Source organism: Stigmatopora argus, chromosome 20 (assembly GCF_051989625.1).
Source record: "Stigmatopora argus isolate UIUO_Sarg chromosome 20, RoL_Sarg_1.0, whole genome shotgun sequence".
Classification (NCBI taxonomy): domain Eukaryota; kingdom Metazoa; phylum Chordata; class Actinopteri; order Syngnathiformes; family Syngnathidae; genus Stigmatopora; species Stigmatopora argus.
The window spans coordinates 11,764,803-11,788,223 of record NC_135406.1 but is presented as its reverse complement, the minus strand read 5'-3'; the positions used below and the strand labels follow the sequence as shown (position 1 = coordinate 11,788,223).

Below are 23,421 nucleotides of genomic sequence, written 5' to 3'. Positions count from 1 at the left end.
CTGGGCTTGGTCCAGCTGCGCATACTCTGCCTGGGCTGAAAACACGGTGTGGTGCACAAGTGGACTGTCTGTTGTTATGCGTGGCAGCGCGGCTCAGCGTGTCACTAACATACATTTCAGGCCCAGGCTTCTACACCACATCCAAGTTGTAGCACTGCAGTTGCATTAACATTCCTTGAAGACGTTTTGGCGCACTCAGGAGGGGCTTCTTGAATATGGTGATCAGCGGTTTGTGGTCCGTTTCTGCTGTGACCATTTCCCTGCCATGTAAGTACTGGTGGAATCTTTGGCACGCAAAAACTAGCCTCAGACACTTTCTCGATTTAAGCATAATTTGGTTCAGTTTGTGTTAGGGCTCTCGAGGCGAAAGCCACTGGCTGTCCGCCTTGCAGCAAGCAGCATCCAAGCCCACTCATGCTGGCATTACTCTGGATGGTGACAGGTTTTGTGACATCATAGTGTCTGAGAACAGGTGTGTTGGAGACCAGCCGCTTTATCTTATTTACTGCGTCCTCATGTTTGGCCAGCCAGTGCCATTCTGTGTCTTTATCCAAGAGTCTGCTGAGTGGTTCACACACCTCAGAGCGCTTTGGGAGGAATTTGGCAAGATGGGTCATGTGAAATATGAATTGTATTCTTATATTTAATCTTGCTCCCTTCTGCACTCTTATGAATATAAAGTTACTAGAATAGAATTTTACTGACACCGTCAACAACTTCTCTTTGGTCCTACTGCTCATGACGTTACAAGTGGCACCGGTGTCTAGCTGGCATGCTTGCCTTTTCCTGTTCAATCGCAGGTGCACAAACCATTTCCTACCTTAATCCGGACCAACCTAAATGATATTTCTTGATTTTCCCATTTTTAACGAATATTTGGAATTTTTACATCCATTTTTTTCTTTTTGTGTTTTAGTTCAATAAGTATTTTGTAAAATGTAAAAATAACTGTAAAAATATTTTCTGTTTTCCACTTTAACTTTGAACATAAAAACATATTTTGTTTCCTTTTGAAATGACATGATTAAAAGACATTTCCCTTACTAAGAAAAAAAATAAACATTGTTTTAGAGTTAAGTGACGAATTTTGCGCATGCGCGAATCAAGCGTCACTTCTTTCGATGGCATTCGCTTTATAAATGCAAGAGAGTGGGACATAAGAAATAAATATTCATCAAATGGTCTGACATGGTTTTAGCAAAAATTATTGTGCAGGTTCGAATTAAATTGAAAACTAAATTGAGCATAAATCACTTGCGGCTAAAAAAGGAGGCGACGCTTAAAGCGCATGCGCAGAACAAATCGTTCATGATACGATCAAAATCATTCCACACTGGGGGAAACTCTTTAGAATTATCAATAATTACGTAAAAGTCCATCCAACAGACCCACAACACTTGGATAAAGTTTATTTCCTTATACTAAACACTTTGGCCAAACGATACATTTTCTGTATCAGTCACGTGGTTCTTTCTTAAAGCAATACACACAACAATACGGGATTTCTCTCTTGAGTTATCAGCACAGTGCTGACGCACCAGCGTCGCTCGTTCCATCACTATTTATCAGCAAAACCTGCTTTAGCTTAGCCCAGCTAGCAGCTATCAAAGAAACAAGTCGTCGAAAAGCTTGTTTATACTTTAGCTTAATTTAGCTAGCAGCTATCAAAGGAACAAGTCGTCAAATAGCTTGTTTATGCTTTAGCTTAGCTAGCAGCTATCAAAGGAACAAGTCGACGAAGAACTTGTTGTAGGTTTCCTGGCTATATTAGCTCGGCATAGCTAGCAGCTATCAAATAAACAAGTCGTCTAAGTGCTTGTTTATGCTTTAGCATAGTAGCAGCTATCTAAGAAACACGCTGAACTCGTTGGGGGTTTCCGGGCTCATTTAGCTTAGCCTAGTGTTGGAATTTAATTTCTATAATTATATTAAAGTTAAGTTAATAATCTGACTCCAATTTATGACCTTACCCGACTGCCACTCATCCAACAATTTGCGCGCTCGTTCTGCAATAGAAAGGTACCAGGAAGCCGACATTTTCACACACGGGTGGATTTATTTCTAACACACAAATCTAAGACATAAGTCTGTGGTTAAGGCCCCTCTCAGTCTGTCCAAGCAGACGCATGTTGCCACCAGTCGTCGTAGTTCTTTTTTCTGGGTTGCCCGGGAACTTAGTTATACTCCACAATATGCAAATGACACAACACAAAGGCATCCTGGCACTATACGATTGGTTATGTGTAAAATGCAGTTAACTCTAGCTTGCTCATTGGTCTTTCTTTCTTGAAGAATCTCCTCGCGGTTCCACCCAGTTGTATTTTTCCACTCCAGCCACTGCCTTCGTGTTATCTCCCGTCTTGACTCCTGCAAACAGTTTAAACTTGCAACCCCCACATCCTGTCCGCGACCCCCGCACACACTCAACATTCCACAGGAATGCAGGGAGATCTAATGAACTCTCTTTAAGCTTTAACTCTTAATATTCCTTCATTAGCTAGCTGCTATCAAAGCCGCCGCCATCATCAGAATTCACGTGTGGAAATGTCGGCAAGAACACAACGGCCAAAGCTCCAGGAGGAACTTTTTGAGGTCAAACAGGAGCATTCAACTCGGGAGCAATCGACAGTTTGCAACATAACGCACGAGAAAGTTGTTCTTCATAGACTAGAAAGTGGGTTCACTTTTTATTTCCATGCATTCCCTTAAAGGTATTCTATTGACATGACACTATAGTAGCGTACGTACATTTTCATGAATTTGCACTAGCACCATTCGAAGAAAGATGTAATAAATTCGATTTAATGTAACCACTCTAGGAGGGAAGAATGAGTCTCAACGCGTTAATACTTAACAACGGCATTAAACAGTAGCTTTCCTTTTATTGTATCCTTATTACAAACAATGTATTTTTCAAATTACGCAACGTGCGAGCGCCCCCAGAGTCATTCCTGCTACTCGCCCTCCATTTTTGAGTGACATAACACTCATTTGCTTGCTCTAAATTGAAAATTTTAAAAATGGAGATGTAGATGCACTAAACAACAATCGAGAGCAGCGTTCAAACAGTGGTGTCAAAGTTGCGGCCCGATGGCCAAATCTGGCCCACTGCCGGTCTGTGGTGCGGTCTGCGGAAGTACTTCATATTTAATGCTAAAATTCAAATGCAGCTTATAAATAAATAGAATATGAACTATCATCAGAGATCATCACTACATCACTCCGCACAGACATTGACGTAGGGTCCTCAGAGGCAAGAGCGCTTCACCTCATAGAACTACCAGTACCAACAGAGGCCACCTTCGAGAGCAAGAAGGCCGAATACTTGAATCTGTGTGCCAGAAATTTGTCTGGAAATGCACCATCTACCCAGTCGAGGTTTGCTGCCGAAGCTACATTGGGCTTCTCCCACTGTTTTTAATTCCAACATTCATTGATTCATTTTCTGATATGCTACATCGTGTATAGGGGGTGCTGGAGCCTATCCCAGCTGCCTTTGGGCCAGAGGAGAGGAACAGCCTGAATCGGTGGCCAGCCAATCGCAGAGCACGAGGAGAAAAAAAACCCATTCACTCTCACACTTATACCTAGGGACAATTCAGAGTGTCCAATCAGACGATACAGTGGTACCTCTACATATGAGCTTAATTCGTTCCGGGACTGAGCTCGTGTGTCTATCTTATCGTAACTCGAGCGAACGTTTCCCGTTGAAATGAACTAAAAGCAAATGAATTCGTTCCAGCCCTCTGAAAAAACATCAAAAACAGGATATTGGATTGGATTTTTTTTTTTCTTCAAATTCGCCATCTATTAACAAAGTAACACATAACTAGTGGTTTAATAGTAATAAAATGTGTTTAATAGAACTAAAATTAGATGGATTTTGCAGCGGGTACAGAGAGGGACATAGAGGGTTGGGGGTTCTTTCCACGGCAACGCACTCGTAACCGAACAAACAAATTTAAATTAACTCGGATTAATATATACAGTCACACTCAAACATACGTTTAATGTAACTTCACACAAAACTGAATTCTAATTTGGTTTTACATTTTTATAACTTCTGGCTGGGTTAGCTGTTTGCCACGCCTCCACCCTCACGTTCGCTATCGATGGGCTGTTTGCTGTAGTATTCCCTTCAAAATATTCCGAAAATAATGCACACAAATGTCCTAACAATAGGATAACGCACGACCACTTGCCAATGAGAAGTAGTCTTGAATTAGCGATTGCTCCGTTAACGGGAGCTAACAGGCTAAGGGGGGGGGACACTGAAAAAATGCAACGCTCCGCTCAGTGCTCGCGGACACGTTACAAAGAGGTATAGTTGCGACCAGAGATATTACACGAGGAGTTGCGAGGGAGAGAGCCAGTGCCCCTGATGTTCTTATGAGCGGCATCTCATTAATCCCCCAAATAATAATAGACCTGCTACTGAATAAAATATAATGTGTTTTAATGCCTCCCCTTTGGCGAAAGCATTTTAACTAAATTAAAATCTAAAACATAAAAGAGAATGTTTACAATGAAAAGGCTCCAAAAAAGATTTGACTAATTTTAAGTGAAGAAACTTTTCTGACCAATAGTGCCATACTTTGAAAAATGCACCTATAAACAGTTTTCAACTCATGTTGCTGTTGACTATAAAACTACAGTAGTAAGTACTGCATTGTGACGAAATGAATGTATGGCGCCCTTTTCCGTTTGGTTTCATTTCTGTGAACAAGAAATTCAGTCATTTTATAATTGGAAAATGGTTAATCATTTATCTTTGTGTCTTTGCAGGTTTCAGAAATGATCTTGGTGCTGATGGGCATGAGTGTGTTGACCTTGAAGGGGAAGTTGAGCTCCCCCAAATCAAAGAGGAGGAGCCAGAGTTCCCTCAACAACAAATGGGAGACGAGCAACGTCCAATCAAAAGGGAGAAAGATCATTTCTCCTGGTCACTTGGTGAGTTCGTGAAGAGGGAAGATGTTCTGGGCGTGGCCAGTGGAGGGGCGGTACCTGCAAACACAGGAACATGGCCCCTAATTAAAGAGGAGGAGCCAGAGTTCCCTCAACAGTGCAAAAGAGAAGAGCAACCTCCAATCAAAAACGAGGAATGTGTCAAATGGACAACTGGTGAGCCTTTCAAGAGTGAAGATGATCTGGGCGCGGCCAACATAGGGGCGGAGCTTCTGAGCGGCAGCTCAACAGAAGGATGGCGAGCAGAAAATTTAATTGCTCCTTTATCAGATGGCAACGACTTGCTTTTTGACGATGATGATGTTGAAGATGTTAAGAAAAATCCCAGTGGTGACAAACTTTGCAAATGCTTTCAGTGTGGGAAAACTTTTGGGAAAAAGTCTTCTTTGAAAACACATATGAGGAGCCACACTGGGGAGAAACCCTTATCATGTACAGTTTGTGGTAAAACATTTACACAGAAGGGACACTTAATTAGTCATGCAAGAACCCACACTGGTGAAAAACCATTTTCGTGTTCACTTTGTGGTCAAACATTCACACAGAAGACACACTTAAATAGTCATGCAAGAACACACACAGGTGAAAAACCATTTTCGTGTTCAGTTTGTGGTCAAACATTCACACAGAAGGGAAGCTTAAATAGTCATGCAAGAACACACACAGGTGAAAAACCATTTTCGTGTTCAGTTTGTGGTCAAACATTCACACAGAAGGGAAGCTTAAATAGTCATGCAAGAACACACACAGGTGAAAATACATTTTCGTGTTCAGTTTGCGGTAAAAGATTTACAGAGAAAGGAAGCTTAAAAATACACACAAGAACCCACACTGGTGAAAAACCATTTACGTGTTTGGTTTGCGGTAAAGCCTTTTCTAAAAATGAATCCTTAAAAATCCACATAAGAACCCACACTGGTGAAAAACCATTTTCGTGTTCAGTTTGCGGTAAAGCCTTTTCTCAAAATGAATCCTTAAAAATCCACATAAGAACCCACACTGGTGAAAAACCATTTGCGTGTTCAGTTTGTGGTCAAAGATTCAAACGGAAGGGACACTTAATTAGTCATGCAAGAACCCACACTGGTGAAAAACCATTTTCGTGTTCAGTTTGTGGTCAAACATTCACACAGAAGGGACACTTAAATAGTCATGCAAGAACCCACACTGGTGAAAAACCATTTTCGTGTTCACTTTGTGGTCAAACATTCACACAGAAGACACACTTAAATAGTCATGCAAGAACACACACAGGTGAAAAACCATTTTCGTGTTCAGTTTGTGGTCAAACATTCACACAGAAGGGAAGCTTAAATAGTCATGCAAGAACACACACAGGTGAAAAACCATTTTCGTGTTCAGTTTGTGGTCAAACATTCACACAGAAGGGAAGCTTAAATAGTCATGCAAGAACACACACAGGTGAAAATACATTTTCGTGTTCAGTTTGCGGTAAAAGATTTACAGAGAAAGGAAGCTTAAAAATACACACAAGAACCCACACTGGTGAAAAACCATTTACGTGTTTGGTTTGCGGTAAAGCCTTTTCTAAAAATGAATCCTTAAAAATCCACATAAGAACCCACACTGGTGAAAAACCATTTGCGTGTTCAGTTTGTGGTCAAAGATTCAAACGGAAGGGACACTTAATTAGTCATGCAAGAACCCACACTGGTGAAAAACCATTTTCGTGTTCAGTTTGTGGTAAAACATTTAAACGGAAGGGAAGTGTAACAATACACACAAGAACCCACACGGGTGAAAAGCCATTTTCGTGTTCAGTTTGTGGTCAAAGATTCACAAGGAAGGGAGACTTAATTAGTCATGAAGGAACCCACACTGGTGAAAAACCATTTTCGTGTTCAGTTTGCGGTAAAGCCTTTTCTCGCAATGAATCCTTAAAAATCCACATAAGAACCCACACTGGTGAAAAACCATTTTCATGTTCAGTTTGCGGTAAAACATTTACAGAGAAGAGAACTTTAAAAAAACACACAAGAACCCACACTGGTGAAAAACCATTTTCGTGTTCAGTTTGCGGTAAAGCCTTTTATCAAAAGCACCACTTAGAAGACCACACAAGAACCCACACTGGCAAAAAACCATTTTCCTGCTCAGTTTGCGGTAAAGCCTTTTCTCAAAAGCACCACTTAGAAGACCACACAAGAACCCACACTGGCGAAAAACCATTTTCCTGCTCAGTTTGTGGTCAAGCCTATTCTCTAAAGCAACATTTAAAAAGACACGTAATAACCCACACTGGCAAAAAAACATTTTCCTGCTCAGTTTGTGGGCGAACATTTTCCCATAGGAGAAGCTTAAAAGAACACTTATTAACCCACACTGAAGAACAATGTTTTCCTGCTCAATTAAAAAGCTACACAATTGAAAAACTATATACTATAAATATATGGACAAATACTAAAATTGTTATCACGACAAAATAAAATAAATCAGTCGATAGGACAACTACGCCAAGCAGCCCCAGACTCTACTATTTCCCGTAGATAAAGTTCTGCGTAGTGACTGCTGGGATATAGAGTTCTTAATACACCCAGTTCTTCAATACACTTAGTATGACGGCGAGCACACTAATTTGGTGCTCACCGTCATTTCGGCTGTATTTACAAAAGAAATCCTGCCGCTAAATGTTGGCGTCAACAGAGCATTCAAAGCTAGACTGTGAATTATATATATATACAACTACGCCAAGCAGCCCCAGAATCTACTATTTCCCGTAGAAAAAGTACTGCGCAGTGACTGCTGGGATATAGAGTTCTTCAATACACTCAGTATGACGGCGAGCACACTAATTTGGTGCTCGCCGTCATTTCGGCTGTATTTACAAAAGAAATCCTACCGCTAGATGTTGGCTTCAACGGAGCATTCAAAGGTAGACTGCGAACTATATAAATATATTAATATATTTATATATTTATATATATATATATATATATATATATATATATATATATATATATATATATATATATATATATATATATATATATATATACCGTAATTACTCGAATATAACACGCAGATTTTTGCTATATAATTAATTCCAATAGTTGGGGGTGCGTGTTATAATCAATAACTAAAATAAATTACAAATGTTCGATCGAAAAAAGCATTGTCAAACTCACTTTGACGCACGGATTTTACGTCATCTCGTAAAGACGACGCACGGATTTTACGTCATCTCGTAATTTCGATCGAAAATCGGAAAGCCGAGACCACCACTCCCCCCCTCTAGCCTCCTACTCGTCTCAGTTCACCCTCTCTCAGTTCAGTGTTATAATTAATAACTAAAATAAATTACAAATTTTCGATCGAAAAAAGCATTGTCAAACTCACTTTGACGCACGGATTTTACGTCATCTCGTAAAGACGACGCACGGATTTTACGTCATCTCGTAATTTCGATCGAAAATCGGAAAGCCGAGACCACCACTCCCCCCCTCTAGCCTCCTACTCGTCTCAGTTCACCCTCTCTCAGTTCAGTGTTATAATCAATAACTAAAATAAATTACAAATTTTCGATCGAAAAAAGCATTGTCAAACTCACTTTGACGCACGGATTTTACGTCATCTCGTAAAGCCAATCGGATGATGTGTTGTGGGAGGAAGAGGAAGTGGATGAAGGAAGCGTGTACGTTGATAGGATTCTCAACGAAGAGATGTATGAGAGGACAGACAAAGAGAGAGAGGAACTCTTCATTTGAAGGATTCTAATGAATAAATTTGTTTGAACAAAACAATCGTGAAACGAAGAAAAAAAGGTAAGATTTCTGATTTTCGTCAGCGGGAAATTTTAGGTGCGCACTATATTCGATTACTGCGTTTTTCCAGATTTTTTTGGCCCAAAATTACCTGCGTGTTATTTTCGAGTGCGCGTTATATTCGAGTAATTACGGTATATAATATATTATATAATAACTCAAAGCTTGCCGTCATTCCCGGAGGCTTAAGAACTACAACCGCTCGACCCGGCGTTTTGGAAGACTCATTTGGGCAATTGTTGAATTCGGACACAGAAAATGAGGACTTTGATGGATTTGTGGGTGATGATGACATAAGTAAGTTGGAAAATGTCTAAATAAAGTACAACCAAACTCAGTTTTGCTTCCGTTACCTTTTTAAAAACATGTTTTTAGCATGTGGGTGTAGCGTGCAAGAACTATATTTCCCAGCAGTCACTGCACACCGGAACCCGGAAATAGGCTACTTCCGGTAGCCGGCGCTATTGCGTTTCGATGTTCATCCATATATAATATATATGCGTCTAAAAAACGGTGCATGCTTTGTGTTTAAAATACAGAAATAGCACCCGTTACTGACACTGCGGCTAAAAATACGATGCGCCGAATAGTCGTGAAAATACGGTACCCACGTCGGTCAGAAACCCTTTTTCTGCTCAGCTTCTTGCCAGAGATTTAGTTGTAAGGATAGACTTAAAAGACGCAAATGTGTTGTGATAAGCAGTGGCCAATCACAGCTTTGCTTGCTTTTTCAATTTCTGTATGAAAGATCATTCTAAGTGAAGTATAATTGTTTTTGCATTCTGAAAATCTTGTTTACACTTTTTAACGTGTAATATCGATCCACACGATTCAAATACAGTAATACCTTAAGATACGAGCTTACTGCGGGGTCGAGCTAGTATATCAATTTACTCGTATCTCAAGTCAATTCTTCCCATAGAAATGAACAAAATACAAATTAATCCGTTTCCATCCTAAAAAAAAAAACACCAAAATTTGTTTTAATTTACTACCGACTCACAATTGGAACCATCTGGTATGCTCTCATCTCAAATTTGTTTCGTATGTTGGAACACTTGTATGTCAAGGTATTACTGTATAAGAAAATTAAGTGTCGTTGAAGATTTTATATTATTTACTATCTAAATAATATGGAAAATGTCGTCACAGTTAAAGACATGCCTAAGAAATTTGAAAAATTGCAGTTTTTGTCTATTGAATTTGCCAGCAAATCCAATAAGAATATTGAGTGTTATTCAAACATGATACATTTGAATGAAAATGATTGATATATTGAATCTAGGATCTAAGAAACATGATTAGAAATATGGTGTGAAAGATAATGAATTTGCTCAAAATAAATAAATAAGTTGTACATTGTCCTTATACTTTTGTCATATTATAAGATGAATCACGATTTTAAACCGATTTAACGTGTCATTTTTTTGGTAGTTCCAATAAAACTCTTTTGGGGGAAAATACTTTTTGGGTCTTTTTGTTGAAAAAAAATCAGCCTTCCAAATTCAAAGGTGACAAAAAAGAGAAGCGTTATTTGCTCAGATTTAATGAATAATAATAATAATCGGACATAGGCCCCTGTTGTAGTTATCACAACACAAAAAGCCTACTTGTCATCACACGCAGAAACTGCGTGTGACGAAATTGATGGTGCTTCTCCATAAGCTACATTTACTCGGCAAAAGACCTAAATCTAGTACGGACTTGTAATTGGCATTCTGCTATTGTGGATACAGGTCGCTTACCTCTCGCTTACCTCTCACTGTCTTCCACTTACCTTACTTCAGTCAGCTAGTAGGAGGCAGATCACCACCCAAAACCTCTTTTTATATTACCGCAGAAGGGAATGTGTGTTATGTTACCGCGAGTTTAGATGTCTGATGGATGTGGGGAAAAAACTGTCCTTAAGCCTACTTGTCCGTGCTTTGTGGGACCTATAGCGTATTCCAGAGGGCAGCAGCTGGAACAGATTGTGACCAGGGTGGTAAGGGTCCCCTATGATGTTCTTGGCTCTGCTGAGGTAACGAGGGCTGGCAATGTCTTCCAGTGAGGGCAGAGAGCAGCCGACAATCCTCTGGGCAGTGTTAATCACTTTCTGCACGGCCTTTTTGTCTGCCGCCGTGCTTCCAGCGTACCACACTGTGATGCCGTACGCCAGGATGCTCTCCACAATGGTACATTAATTTGAACAATTTGACAAATTAATATATAAAAGATTGTTTTCTTTCTACAGGTATGAAAATACGCTAACTTCATTATCTGAAATTAACGGTAAAATCTTTTTGATGTTGAAGGGGATAATTGGGAGATATGTAACTAGATTTTTATTTTATGTGCAACTATTGGAAAAACATCGAGTAAGAAAGTTTTATAGGAGATGATAGACAAACTACAAAGGGAATGTAATGTTAAATGTTTGCAAAAAACTACTAGATTGGGGTATTGCTCATTTCAAACAACTGCGCGATACACATTGAATGAATTTGGAGTTTTTGATTAGCATGCATTTTATGTGGCTTAATTGCTGTAAAGGGTACAGGTTTAATATATTAATCCTCGCAAACGGGGGAGATGGTGGTTCATTTCTATTGAAAAATATACTGTTAGGGTTATTGGTCTTACATATATTTGCTCGCAATGAAGTACGCTTTGCTTTATTTAGCTCATTAACACGAGAGAAAAGTTATTATAGTCTACATCTGCTTGCAATGAAGTAAATGCTTTGCTCCTTAGTTAGACCAAACAACAGGAAGGTCGAATCCTTTTGGACTGCTGGAATGTGGAGAAGAACCTTCGTCTCTACATGACCTTCATTTGTTTTGAGAGCTAAAACTTCTATTGTAACTAGGCTCTTCTACTATTGACTTCTCACTCCTATTTTCGTCTCTCCATGACCTTCATTTGTTTTGAGAGCTGAGACGTCCATTGTAACTAGGGTCCTTGAAGCTAAAACAGGGGAAAGATGCGTGTAACGTGAGAATGAACCTGGACAGAGACGAGTCGATTCGATTCTCTCTTGCAAGAATTTCACAGAGGATTGCCCCATCTCTTTATTTGTGCGGGTATTTGAGAATGCCTATTGGTGAACTTATCATACCACTACTAGGATCCAAGGGTGAAGAGATCATCCTGCCTTTAACTTCCCCGGTAGCCACTAAGTGCTACTCATTGACTATAACTCATTCCTTCATCTATGCTCCAAAGTTCCCTGTCAACTTGATGGGCGGGGACTTTCTTATAAAGATGTGTCCTGTCCAGATGGACATTAACTCCAAGACTCTCCTGCAAGGCACCACCAAGCAACTGCCCCAATCTTTGCTGTGTAAGATATAGTGGCCAGTTGGCTTAATAATTGTTTGTTCATGTCGCACCATGTGGCCAAACGCGCTTTACAATTGTTTGTTAAGATTGTAAAATGTAAGATAGACTGGCCAAACTGGCTTTACAATTGTTTGTTAAGATCGTGGAATGTAAGATAGGCTAACTAGCTGGCTTTGCAATTGTTTGTTAAGATCGTGGAATGTAAGATAGGCTAACTAGCTGGCTTTGCAATTGTTTGTTAAGATCGTGGAATGTAAGATAGGCTAACTAGCTGGCTTTGCAATTGTTTGTTCCCATCGCGAAATGTAAGATAAGCTGGCTAACAGGGTTTGCAATTGTTTGCTTGTATTGTGCTATGTGGCCAACTAGCTTAATAATTGTTTGTTCGAATCGCGCGATGTAAGATAGGCTGCGGCAGTTTGTGGAGCTATAAAAATATCGTGTTTGCATACAACTTAGCCATGCAATTGTCTAACCATATCAGCCTAAAGTTTTGTTTACATAAACTTTGTCCTACATCACTGCCTTAGAAATATTACCCTGTTTTCCTATATAAAGACTGACCCACTGTTCATTCGGAGAGAGACTTGCAAAGGACACCACGCTGAGCGGTTCACAACTGTTAGAGCTCTCTCTCCATCTTGCAGTCTGGTAATAAACCTATTTCCTTTAAATTGATCTCACTTTTTCTGTTCCTATTCCTGAAGTTGTATTACAGATCTATCAGCTGACATCTACTGGGCTCGCATTGACACCGACTCCGACGGCTGGAAACAATCCGAACGCTACTGGCCTTTGTGACTGCCCTGGGTGCGGCACCTACGTACATATGATTTGGCTTCTGACTGCTTGCATTGCACGTTCTACTATGATAGGCAAGGTAATGAGGTCTATACTTATTCGTTACAAACAATTTAAGGACACACTTGGCAAATACATTGTGGCGATTTGTTTATTGGTGTCCCGGAGTGGCTTTCAATACACATTTGTCTGATGAACAATTAAAATGGTACATGAAGGATAACCCACCAGATCTCCCCATGTCACCATCTCATCCACATGTTTCCATGATGATATCTCCTCACTTGGTATTTGTCTCCTTGACTGCCCCCTCAGGTCAGTGGTGTGCTCCTGGATCAGCTTTCGCATATGGCCGATTCATTCCAACTCGGTATTTGTCTCCTTGACTGCCCCCTCAGGTCAGTGGTGTGCTCCTGGATCAGCTTTCGCATATGGCCGATTCATTCCAACTTGGTCTCAATCGTGGAAGCTTATTGACAAGGACGATGTTTAAAACGTTAAGGCAATTTGGAAAACAAACACTTTTTAATTAGTGCTTTTTTGATGAAAATGTTGACCACAATTCTTGCTGAACTTTTATTCTTGACAATGACACTAACCTTCAGAACAATACTGCTCCACCTCCAGGAAAGGTGGACCACTAAAAAAGCAAACGTGCGGGGGTCTCTTTTAAGGTGCTCAGTCAGCTTGATGTCTGCCATCTATAGAAGAAATGACATAATGAACATTTTAATGGAGAACATTGCATCGGTACGAAGTGGGTTAAGGATGACTCGCATGAGTTTTTTCTTGTAAATGTACTCGTTCTCTAAGCATCCTTGACCACCTTGCACACCATCATGGACTTCAAGAGGAAGATTAGTCTATTTTTCCCCATGCTCAAGGCTATTCTTGAATCCCAGACCTTGAAGGAATCCTGCAGGAGCAGCTCTCCTTTTGACTCAATGCATTCATCAAAACCTGAAGGAGGAGAGATGAAGGTGACATGTAAGCAAACTAGACCCTATTCGTGAGCAAATGTTTTGCCATCTTGTCATCATGTTCAGTTACCTTCCAGCATGGAGAGATGCATGGCATCATTGGCATTCTTGGGAATGCCAAGAGTTATATTCAGGGCTTTTTTGAGCTCCTCTTACCCTTCTTCAGAGCATTGCAGCAGATTTTTAAATAAGCCAACAGACGCTTACAATGGCTGCGAGACACTGTTCTCACAGAATAGCGAGAATTTACTGTATATAGGTATTGTTATATGCTCCGTTTGTGTTACATCTTTTGGAGCCAATTGCAGTGAAGCAGGCAAGGAGAAGGAAGTAGTACTCAAACGAAACTTTCATAACTTAAACCGGAGGCAATAGACTAACAAAAGACTTGGCGTCAAATAACAAAACAAAACCTGACTAGGGGAGACACGGGAAAGCGAGGAACGAGGAGCGCCACGTTGGATCGAGGAAAATGTGGAAACATGGCATGGTAATCAGCAGACGATCCAACAATGACAAAGCAGTCAGTGGGGTTATAATAGACTGACATGGGTTGACGAGACAATTAGGAACACCTGGGAAACAAGAGGGAGGAAGGATACACCAGAGGGCGGAGACACGACAGCTAAACACAATGGGCAATCACTCAGACAGGAAACCAGGCGGGAAAAAGCATAACAAAACCAAGCAACCCTAACAGTTTGTCTGTTGTGTAGTAAAGCAAGTTTAAGATTACATCCATGTTCATTTCAGTGAGCTGTTTATGTTTTGTTTCATTATGTTATTTGAAACCCCTCTTCTTGGCCAGTCTGTAGTCAAACATTCATTTGGAAGGAAAACTTAAAGCATCACACAACAAACCCACACAGGCGCAAAGACCTTTCAAACATTCAGTAAGAGAGCAACTTTTTTGCTCAGTTTGTTGCCAATGTTTTATTCCTAAGGACAGGAATTTCTTTTCTCATATTTAGATGTAATTTTCGATTGTTTTCACTTTTTTTTACCTGTCTTGTTCAGTTGTTTTTTTAACTGGTACTGCATTTTCTTTTTGTTGAGAACATGCTCTCAAAGTGTATGAAAATAGAATGCAATTAATCACTTGTTGTTAATATTTGAAATAGATGACAAAAAGAAAAATGGACTAAATGTAATGAAATAAAAATGAATTTTCCTATTTGACTATTTTCTGTTCCTTTTTCACAATGAATTTTAGGCCTTACCTGACATGTTACGCGGTATCACTTCCGCCTTCATGAGAATATCAAGGCATTTCAAAAAAACAATGCGTTTTTTATCAAATTCCGATCTTGTGAAAATGATGCGATCAGGCCAGATTTCCGAGCTGATTTTTGATCAGTAGGAATCCCTCAGAAGAAAATGAGAAAGGAGAAGTTTTACCGAATTAATAATTTTCAAGAACAAATTTTCACAGCAATGGTAACACTTGGAAGTGGGGTAGTTTGCTTCTACAAAAAAAGAACCTAGGTTAGTAGCAGAGAATGGTTTCGATCCATTGAGCCCTGAATTATGGGCCAACCACGCTTCCGCTGCACCACTCTGCTTCTTCTGACATATTACTTCACACTTCACAAGGTTACTCACAAAACTAATCAATCAAATCGAAGCAGATATACTGAGAGCACATGGGTATTCCCACCTGCTGACATAGCTCCTGAGGACCATCAGCGCAAGAACCTCGGTCTCGGCCGGGGACCAGCATAGCCTTGGTTAGTCCTGCTATTCACAGAGTCATCCATTACGCATTTAAAAATTTCCATTACAATAAAAAACGCGGTACGAGACATTCGGCCCCGGGATTTACAAATCAAGATACCATGTTGAATTTAAACTTGCACTTAAGATAATAATACCCCACCGACGAATCATTACCTTGTCGTGGTGGTGGGGTTTGTGTGTCCCAGTGGTGGGGTTTGTCAGTCCCAGTGACCCTTGGAGCTATGTTGTCCAGAGCCTTGTACCCCTGGTAGGGTTATCCATGGCAAACTGGTCTGATGCGAGGGATCAGACAAAGAATGGCTCAGAAGACCTCTTATGATGAGCAACATTATTGGACGACATCTTCCCTCACCCGGACGCGGGTCACCGGGGCCCCACTCTGGAGCCAGGCCCGGAGGAGGGGAGCGATGGCGAGCGCCTGGTAGCCGGGCCTAGACCCATGGGGCCCGGCCGGCCGGGCACAGCCCGGAGAGGCGACGTGGGTTCCCCCTCACATGGGCTCACCACCTTTGAGAGGGGCCAAAGAAGGCGATCCCCGGCTGCAGAAACTATCGTTTGGGGCGTGGAATGTCACCTCTCTGGTTGGGAAAGAGCCTGAGCGTGAGGTTGAGAAATTCCGGCTCGACATAGTTTGGCTCAGCACTACAGCGCTTGGGTTCCGGTACCACCCCTCTCAAGGGGGGTTGGACACTTCCAGCATCCCTCCATCTTCGGGTGGGGGGACAGCACCTGATTTTTGTTTGTGTGCATGCACCAAACAGCAGTTCAGAGTACCTTCCCCTTTTGGATCCTTGGAGGGGGTGCTGGAGAGTACTCCTTATGGGGACTCCCTTGTTCTGCTGGGGGACTTCAATGCTGATGTGAGACCTCGAGGGAGTGATTGGGAAGAACGGCCCCCCTGATCGAAACCCGAGTGGTGTTCTATTGTTGGATTTCTGCGCTCGTAGTGGATTGGCAATAATGAACACCATGTTCAAGCATAAGGGTGTCCATATGTGCACTTGGCATCAGGACAGCCGCATGTCTTGGATACTCGGGTAAAGAGAGGGACGGAGCTGTCAACCGATCACAACCTGGTGGTGAGTTGGCTCCGATGTGGGGGCAGATGCCAGTGCAGCCCGGGAGACCTAAACGTTTCGGTACCCTATTAGAAGCACTTTCAATTCCAACTCGCCGCTCCCCGCTCGACCTCACCCGTCCGAGCTCCCCGCTCGACCTCGCCCGTCCGAGCTCCCCGCTCGACCTCGCCCGTCCAAGCTCTCCGCATCTCCGTGCCGACTCACCCGCCAGTCGCACCCGAGCCAAAGCCAGCACATTGCTGTTTAGCTCAGTTAGTCAGAGTGTGGTGCTGAAAACGTCAAAGTCATGGGTTCGACCCCTGAATGGGCAAAACCTCTCTAGAGCATGGGTGTCAAAGTGGTGGCCTGGGGGCCAAATCTGGCCCGCTGCATCATTTTGTGCGGCCCGGGAAAGTAAATCATGAGTGCCGACTTTCTGTTTTAGGAAATGATTATAGATGTACATTACATTTCCTGATTTTCCCCTTTTTAAAATCAAGCATTGCAATTTTTTAATCCATTTTTTTTCTTTTGTGTTTTTAGTTTAAATATACAAATATTTTCCATTTTCCAATTAAAAAAATATTTTGTTTCCACTTTAAATAAAAAACATGATTAAAAGACATTTTCCAATACTAACAAAAAAAAGCTCAAATAAACATTGCTTTAGATCTATAAAAACTGACTATTTAGGGCTTTTGAGCCAGTTCTTTTAATCCAATTTAGAAAAATTTAAAAAAATCTAGATATTAGATCTAAAATGGTCTGTCCCACATGAAATGGCGTTGATGTTAATGTGGCCCGCGAACCAACCCAGGTTTGACACCCTTGCTCTAGAGCAGGGGTCTCGAACTCAATTTACCTGGGGGCCGCGAGAGGCCGAGTCTGGGTGAGACTGGGCCGCATCAGGATTTCCACAAGAAAAGCACTGATAAAACATTCCAACGTTATCAAATATCTTTATTTTTTAACAAAAAATAATGAATTAAATAAATTAACTTAAAGATGAATAAAAAATAAATCAATCAGTAATACAAAACCAAATAATACTAATGAGCATACAGTAGATATACACTGGCTGGCTAAGTAGAGAAAATGAATTATTTTTATTCCGTTTCAAATGTCTGTATTAACAGCTCTTTAACCTTTAACTTTCTGAACTTGAATGGAACATTGAACATGAAATATTCTGAACACGGCTTCTCTTGCCTACTCCTTGCTGCTAGAGACCTGGCAGCGCTTCTTCTCACATAGTCACATTTGGCTTGAGGGAGGAAGCAGTGGAGACCCTCAGTAGAGCTTGAAGATGCTCATCAGTAAGTCTGGACCTGTACTTGGACTTATTGAAGTTCAAGGTGGAGAAGAGCTTCTCACACAAGTATGTGCTCCCAAAAAGGCACATGGTCCGCTTGAACCTTCGGGAAAGTTCAGGGAAGCTGGGGGTCAACTCTCTCAAAAATTGCCCAAGCTTGTCTGCTTCTCCACTCACCTCCCTGAACTTGGCTTTGAGTGCAGAGTTGCACTGCAGGTCAATGAGCTCCATTTGAAGCTCAGGAGGGGCATCTTGCACATCAAAGGAGAAGGGGTCCGCAAAAATTTGAAATGTGGCTTTGTGTGTCTTGAAGTCTGCAAATCTGTGATCAAATTCCTCCTGTAGCTTCGAAATGGCCTCAACAAACTTCTCACCACTGAATGGTGTGCCTGCATCCACGAGAGCCTTGCATGCTGGGAAATGGCAAAGGTTTGTCTGAGAGAGCTGGGCTTTCCATAACACAAGTTTAGTGCAGAATGCTCTCACGTTGTCATAGGCAGCACTGACAAGTTGCCCCTGGCCTTGTAGCTTCTTGTTCAGTACATTAAGCTCATGTGTGATATCAACAAGAAAAGCCAAGTCCATGAGCCATTTGGGATCACTTAGCACAGGATCAATCAACTCACAAACGGCGTAGCTAGCTTTGACTGCTGCATTACTGTCTTTGGTAGCCTTCTTGAAGAGATCCTGTTGCCTCAGAAGACGTGTTTTAAGACTGACAACCTGGTTGGCTCTCTCTTCTCCCTGGTATTTTTCGTACTCCTCAGCATGTCTCGTAGTACAATTACGTTTCAAATTGTATTCCTTGTGCACCGCAACTTTTTCAGTGTAAATGAGACACGTCGGGGTGCCCCTGTGTTCAACAAAGAAATATTGCACTCCCCACTTTTCTTGAAACTGTCTGTGCCCATCACCGACCTTTCTCTTCACGGCAGGCTTTGAAAGAGACATCTCTGGGGCTCTGTAATATGTTTTTCCACTTGGAATGAGTCTCGGGTTGATCTTTCACATTCAGTCGCGCGGGTTTGTGGCGCATGTGCACTTTCGCTCTCCGTTTCAATCGCGGAGATGGCTACAGACACTGACACAGGCTGGATCACGGATCATAGCGCCTCATTCAGTTCTATGCTGAGAGCAGCGGAGGAGTGATCGCCCTCACGGCTTTTCCTCCGCCCAGCTGATTGGAGGAATGAATGAGTGAGTGAGCGAGGCACTGGACAGCCCGGCCGATGTCCCGCCCTCCAGAGCCGTATACCTCACCGTGATTGGTTCATTCAGCTCCGAACCAAAGTTCCCTCTATTTTTTTGTTGGTCTGAGCAGAAAGACAACCTCCCTGAGCGCACTGAGTACCAGTGTGAGCGACATCATCGGTACTCGGATGATTCGCCTAAAGACGTTTCGCCGACGGACGTTTGACAGACGGGCAGGTCGCCGAATGGACGTTCCACCGAACGTTCATTCGGCCGGATGGAGGTTTCGCCGAAACGGGATTTGCGCGCTCGCCCCGCCGGATCGTGTGTGTACAAGTTTTTCAACCTCGGCCCGCGGGCCATATACGGCCCGTTAGGATTTTTAATCTGGCCCGCCGCCGGTGTTGTCCAAATTATAGTAAAAATCAATGTTCGTCTACCATCAATGGCAGCCCGGGAATAAGCACTCTTGGGCGGGCATGGCAGTCCGGGAATAAGCACTCTTGGGCAGGCAGATGTAGCAGAACCGAGCCGTAAAATGACAGCAATCGGGTCAAATCTATCCTAAAACAGCATTTAATGATTAAATACAAATACTGGATGATATCGCGATGGAGGCAAAAAAACGTCTATAGACGTCCATTCGCCAAACGGCTCAAAATGCTCTCTAATTCGGTCAAATCCAGCTGAAAACAGCGTTTAATGATTAAATAAAAATACTATTATTTGTATTTAATCATTAAACTAACAAATACTAGTACGACCTGTCCGTCTGTCAAACGTCCGTCGGCGAAACGTCTTTAGGCGAATCATCCGGTCACGACATCATCATTGCTCGCTATGGGCACACCAGTATCACACCTGCCACAAGCAGGTGCATGTCAATGTTCCCTCTAATTTTTCATGTAAAACATGCTGTAAAACACGAAAAACATGAGTGGACAGAGCTACTGCCACTGGCTGCCACTTAAACGGCGCCATCATGGGGAAAGGGGTAAAAAAAAAAAAAAAAAAAAATTAAAAAATAAAAATAAAAAATCGATTTTTTTTTTTACTGCGCGCCATATGATTGCTACTGCGCAGAGAAGACGAGAGTAGTGCGCAATTGCGCACGCGTGCAGCTTAGAGGGAACATTGGTCCTGGGTTCAAATCCAGATCATCTCCATCTGTGTGGAGTTTGCATGTTCTCCCTGGGCCTGCGTGGGTTTGAGTATGGGTGTGAGTGTGCATGGTTGTCCGTCTCCTTGTGCCCTGCGATCGGCTGGCCACCGATTCAGGATGTCCCCCGCCTTTGGCCCGGAGACAGGTGGGATTGGCACAAGCACCCCACGCGATCTTATTGAGGACAAAGCGGTTCAGAAAAGGAGATGAGATTAGTTTCCCTGTTATCACACTAAACGTGTATCGTTGTAGTTTGTTGTATACGTAAATGTATGTTACTATTGACATCCGATGTGTGTTTCCACTATTTTAGGTTGAATTATCTGGAATGAAGTCGTCCTTTGCGCCTGTTTAAGGAATATCGCTTATCGGCCTTTTGACTAAGATCAAGTGTGGTATCTGTTCTTATCTGTTTAATATCTGTTATGTCTCCTAAATGGGGATCAAATATTAAATTGATATTTGGGACTAGGTGATGGAATAGGAGCTTGATCCTTCCACTCCACGCATCATCCTTGTACTGCAGTATCTCCATGAGAGATGCAAACCCCTCTATTTGTCAAAATACATATACTAACTTTTGAAATTCCTAAGTTTAATGATTGAAACGACAGAAGCGAATCTGAAATTTCATATATTATTCATGAGGATGAGGGGTGATTTCAATTAACAAATTAAAGCCTTTCGTTTGTAACAAAATCTAAGTTAAACAAGACTGTATAAACATTCACATCTTATATAATAATATATCGGTTTGACGATCATCACTTTTGCCAGTACAGCTTGTTTAAATGCTTGCTCAGCGTCGAGGTGCCACTCTTTTTGCTCTAATATGAAAGCAAAGCGCCACATTGACTACATTCAGCGAAACCAAGGCAAGTTTCTGTAGCATATTCAACAATCAATTTGAAGCTTTTCCACACCTCACTTTTACCGGTGCATTTGTCATTTCACTTCTCCTGTCTGTAGTTTATCCTTAACTTCTTGCTCCCCCATATTGGGGATACCAGGTCAAAATAGATGCGGACTTGCGGACGGGAAGATTATTAAGAGGGCAGCCTTCACGTGACGTGCGCAAACCATGCTCTGGCTCTGCAACTCCTGCTTAATCCAAATTATTTATTTTATCACAAGTATTGTTAGTTTAGTGAACACATCGTTTCATTATACCAGTGGCGGGCTGTCAGGGCCTTCAAGGCCTTCTCTGCTGGCCTAAGAAATATCTGAATCATATTATATTTTGTCCATCAATACTTATTATTCCAAATGGTCTGTTAGCTTCCTTTCATTGCTTTTCCCCCTGGTTGCACTGCTTCCAGATGTGTGTTTTCATATTGAAGCATTTAACCAATCACATTTCAGCCATTATTTGTTGCCAGATCAGATCTGTCTCAAAGCCTTCACAATCAGTTCTTGCGGGCTCTGCTGCATTACACTAGACTGTTGCTTTTAACCAATCAGATTTCGAGTTGGCAACCCCACAATGATTTTTCATAGGCGTTAGCATTTTGCTGGCTGGGACATGTCATTGCTTTCACAAACTATGATTGGCTAGTAGGCGGGCCAAAGCAGCACACGAGGCAGCCGAGATCGCAAACTCCACCCACTATGGCCGACAGAAGCAGAAGCAAAAACAAATTGATTCTGTTTGCTCACAAAGCTAGTTTCCAGACGGACTTTTCTAGAAGAAAAAAAATGAACATCATTAAGAAAGGGCGGTCAACTCCGAAGCTAGCAAGCCTGTTACAGCCGGGAAAATGGTGTGTGGGGCACTTTCAGCGCGCTAACTTAGCTCCACAAGCAAATAGTATATTGTTGTGTTGAAAAGCTCCAGTATTTGTATTTAATCATGAAATGCTGCTAGGAAGTGGATTTTACCCCATTTTTGTGCATTAATTTATTGATTATTTTTTATGTGTCGCAGCTGTAGCTGCAGTAGAGGTTTTACAGCCATAAAATAGTTTTTGAGGGTTGGATTGATACGTTGAAGGCGCTGCCAGAAAATGCACCGCCCGCCACTGATATATATATATACTTTACTATACAGTGGGTGCTAGAACCTATCTCAGAGGACTTTGAGCACAACGCAGGGGACACCTCGAGGTGGTTAGTGCGTCGGCCTCACAGTTCTGGGGTTGAGGGTTCGATCCCATGGCAAATGGTTGTCAGCCCCCTTGTGCCCTGCGATTGGCTGGCCACCGATTCAGGGTGTCCCATGCCTAGTGCAAGTATACAGTCTAGGGCAGGGGTCGGGAACCTTTTTGATGGAAAGAGGGATAAACAATTGATATTTTTTTTTAATGTTACTCCTTGAGTGCCGTGCTCCGAATTTATAAGTCAACATACATGAAAATGTGTACAATTTTTAGTCACTTTACGACTTTTAAAGTACAAAAAGTCTTTTGACAACATTGTTACATTGTTGCTAATCAATTAGAATATCCATGCAGAAAGTGTTATGAAAAAAAAGTTTGATTATAAGGCGCTCCATAGTTTACCTCACAGGTTAGCGGAGAGCCATATGCACCCATCAAAAGAGCCATATGTGGCTCCCGAGCCATAGGTTCCCTACCCCTGGTCCACAGTGTAGTCTGCCTTTCGCCCTGAAGTCAGCTGGGATAGGCTCCAGCAAACCTTGTGAGGGAACGCGGTGCGGATGATGACTGAATGGATGTTTTATTTAGTAACAATGCAAAACATTTATTGTGGTAAACAAATTTAAATATTGCTCAAACCAATATACTGGTCGACTTTTTCTGTTCAATGCATGTATGGTTTGAAGTGTTTTTCAATGGCCTGCTTTTATGCCAAGTTAGCGACTCACTGAGGCTTTGAAACGCTTTGGTGCATGTCGGATTTCTAATGGGATTGAAAGTCATATGTGCCGTCATTCTTGGAAAAGATGAAATAATTTGTTTGCTAAACACATCTCTTCTTGTCTTTTAATCTGAAAACTTAATTATCAAATTAGTTTGTGGCTCCATTCAAGTACTAGTGCACATGCAACCAGATTTGTTATCATAGGTATCCCAGGTTAGTTCAAGCAACCCACATCTTAATTACAATACATTGCAGACAATTAAGTGTGTTTGGCTTTGTGCAAAATGTGGAA

The 23,421-nt window shown here is 41.8% G+C and overlaps 1 protein-coding gene and 1 non-coding gene across 5 annotated transcripts in view; both read left to right on the top strand.

Moving 5' to 3' along the window:
* Nucleotides 1-23,421, top strand: part of LOC144065497 (uncharacterized) — a 193,640-nt gene that overhangs the window by 101,881 nt on the left and 68,338 nt on the right. For 2 of the 4 annotated variants that reach the window (XM_077588391.1, XM_077588392.1), the window contains exon 2: nucleotides 4,786-7,865. The exons of the other annotated variants lie outside the window; for them this stretch is intronic. In XM_077588391.1, the coding sequence (XP_077444517.1) occupies nucleotides 4,786-7,412 (2,627 nt within the window). In that variant the 3' untranslated portion in view covers nucleotides 7,413-7,865. Of the gene's footprint in view, nucleotides 1-4,785; nucleotides 7,866-23,421 lie in introns of those variants that run through there. 4 annotated transcript variants of the gene reach the window in all.
* LOC144066399 (U2 spliceosomal RNA) lies at nucleotides 20,670-20,860 on the top strand. The gene has a single exon (XR_013297571.1). It is a non-coding gene; the product is annotated as a U2 spliceosomal RNA (small nuclear RNA).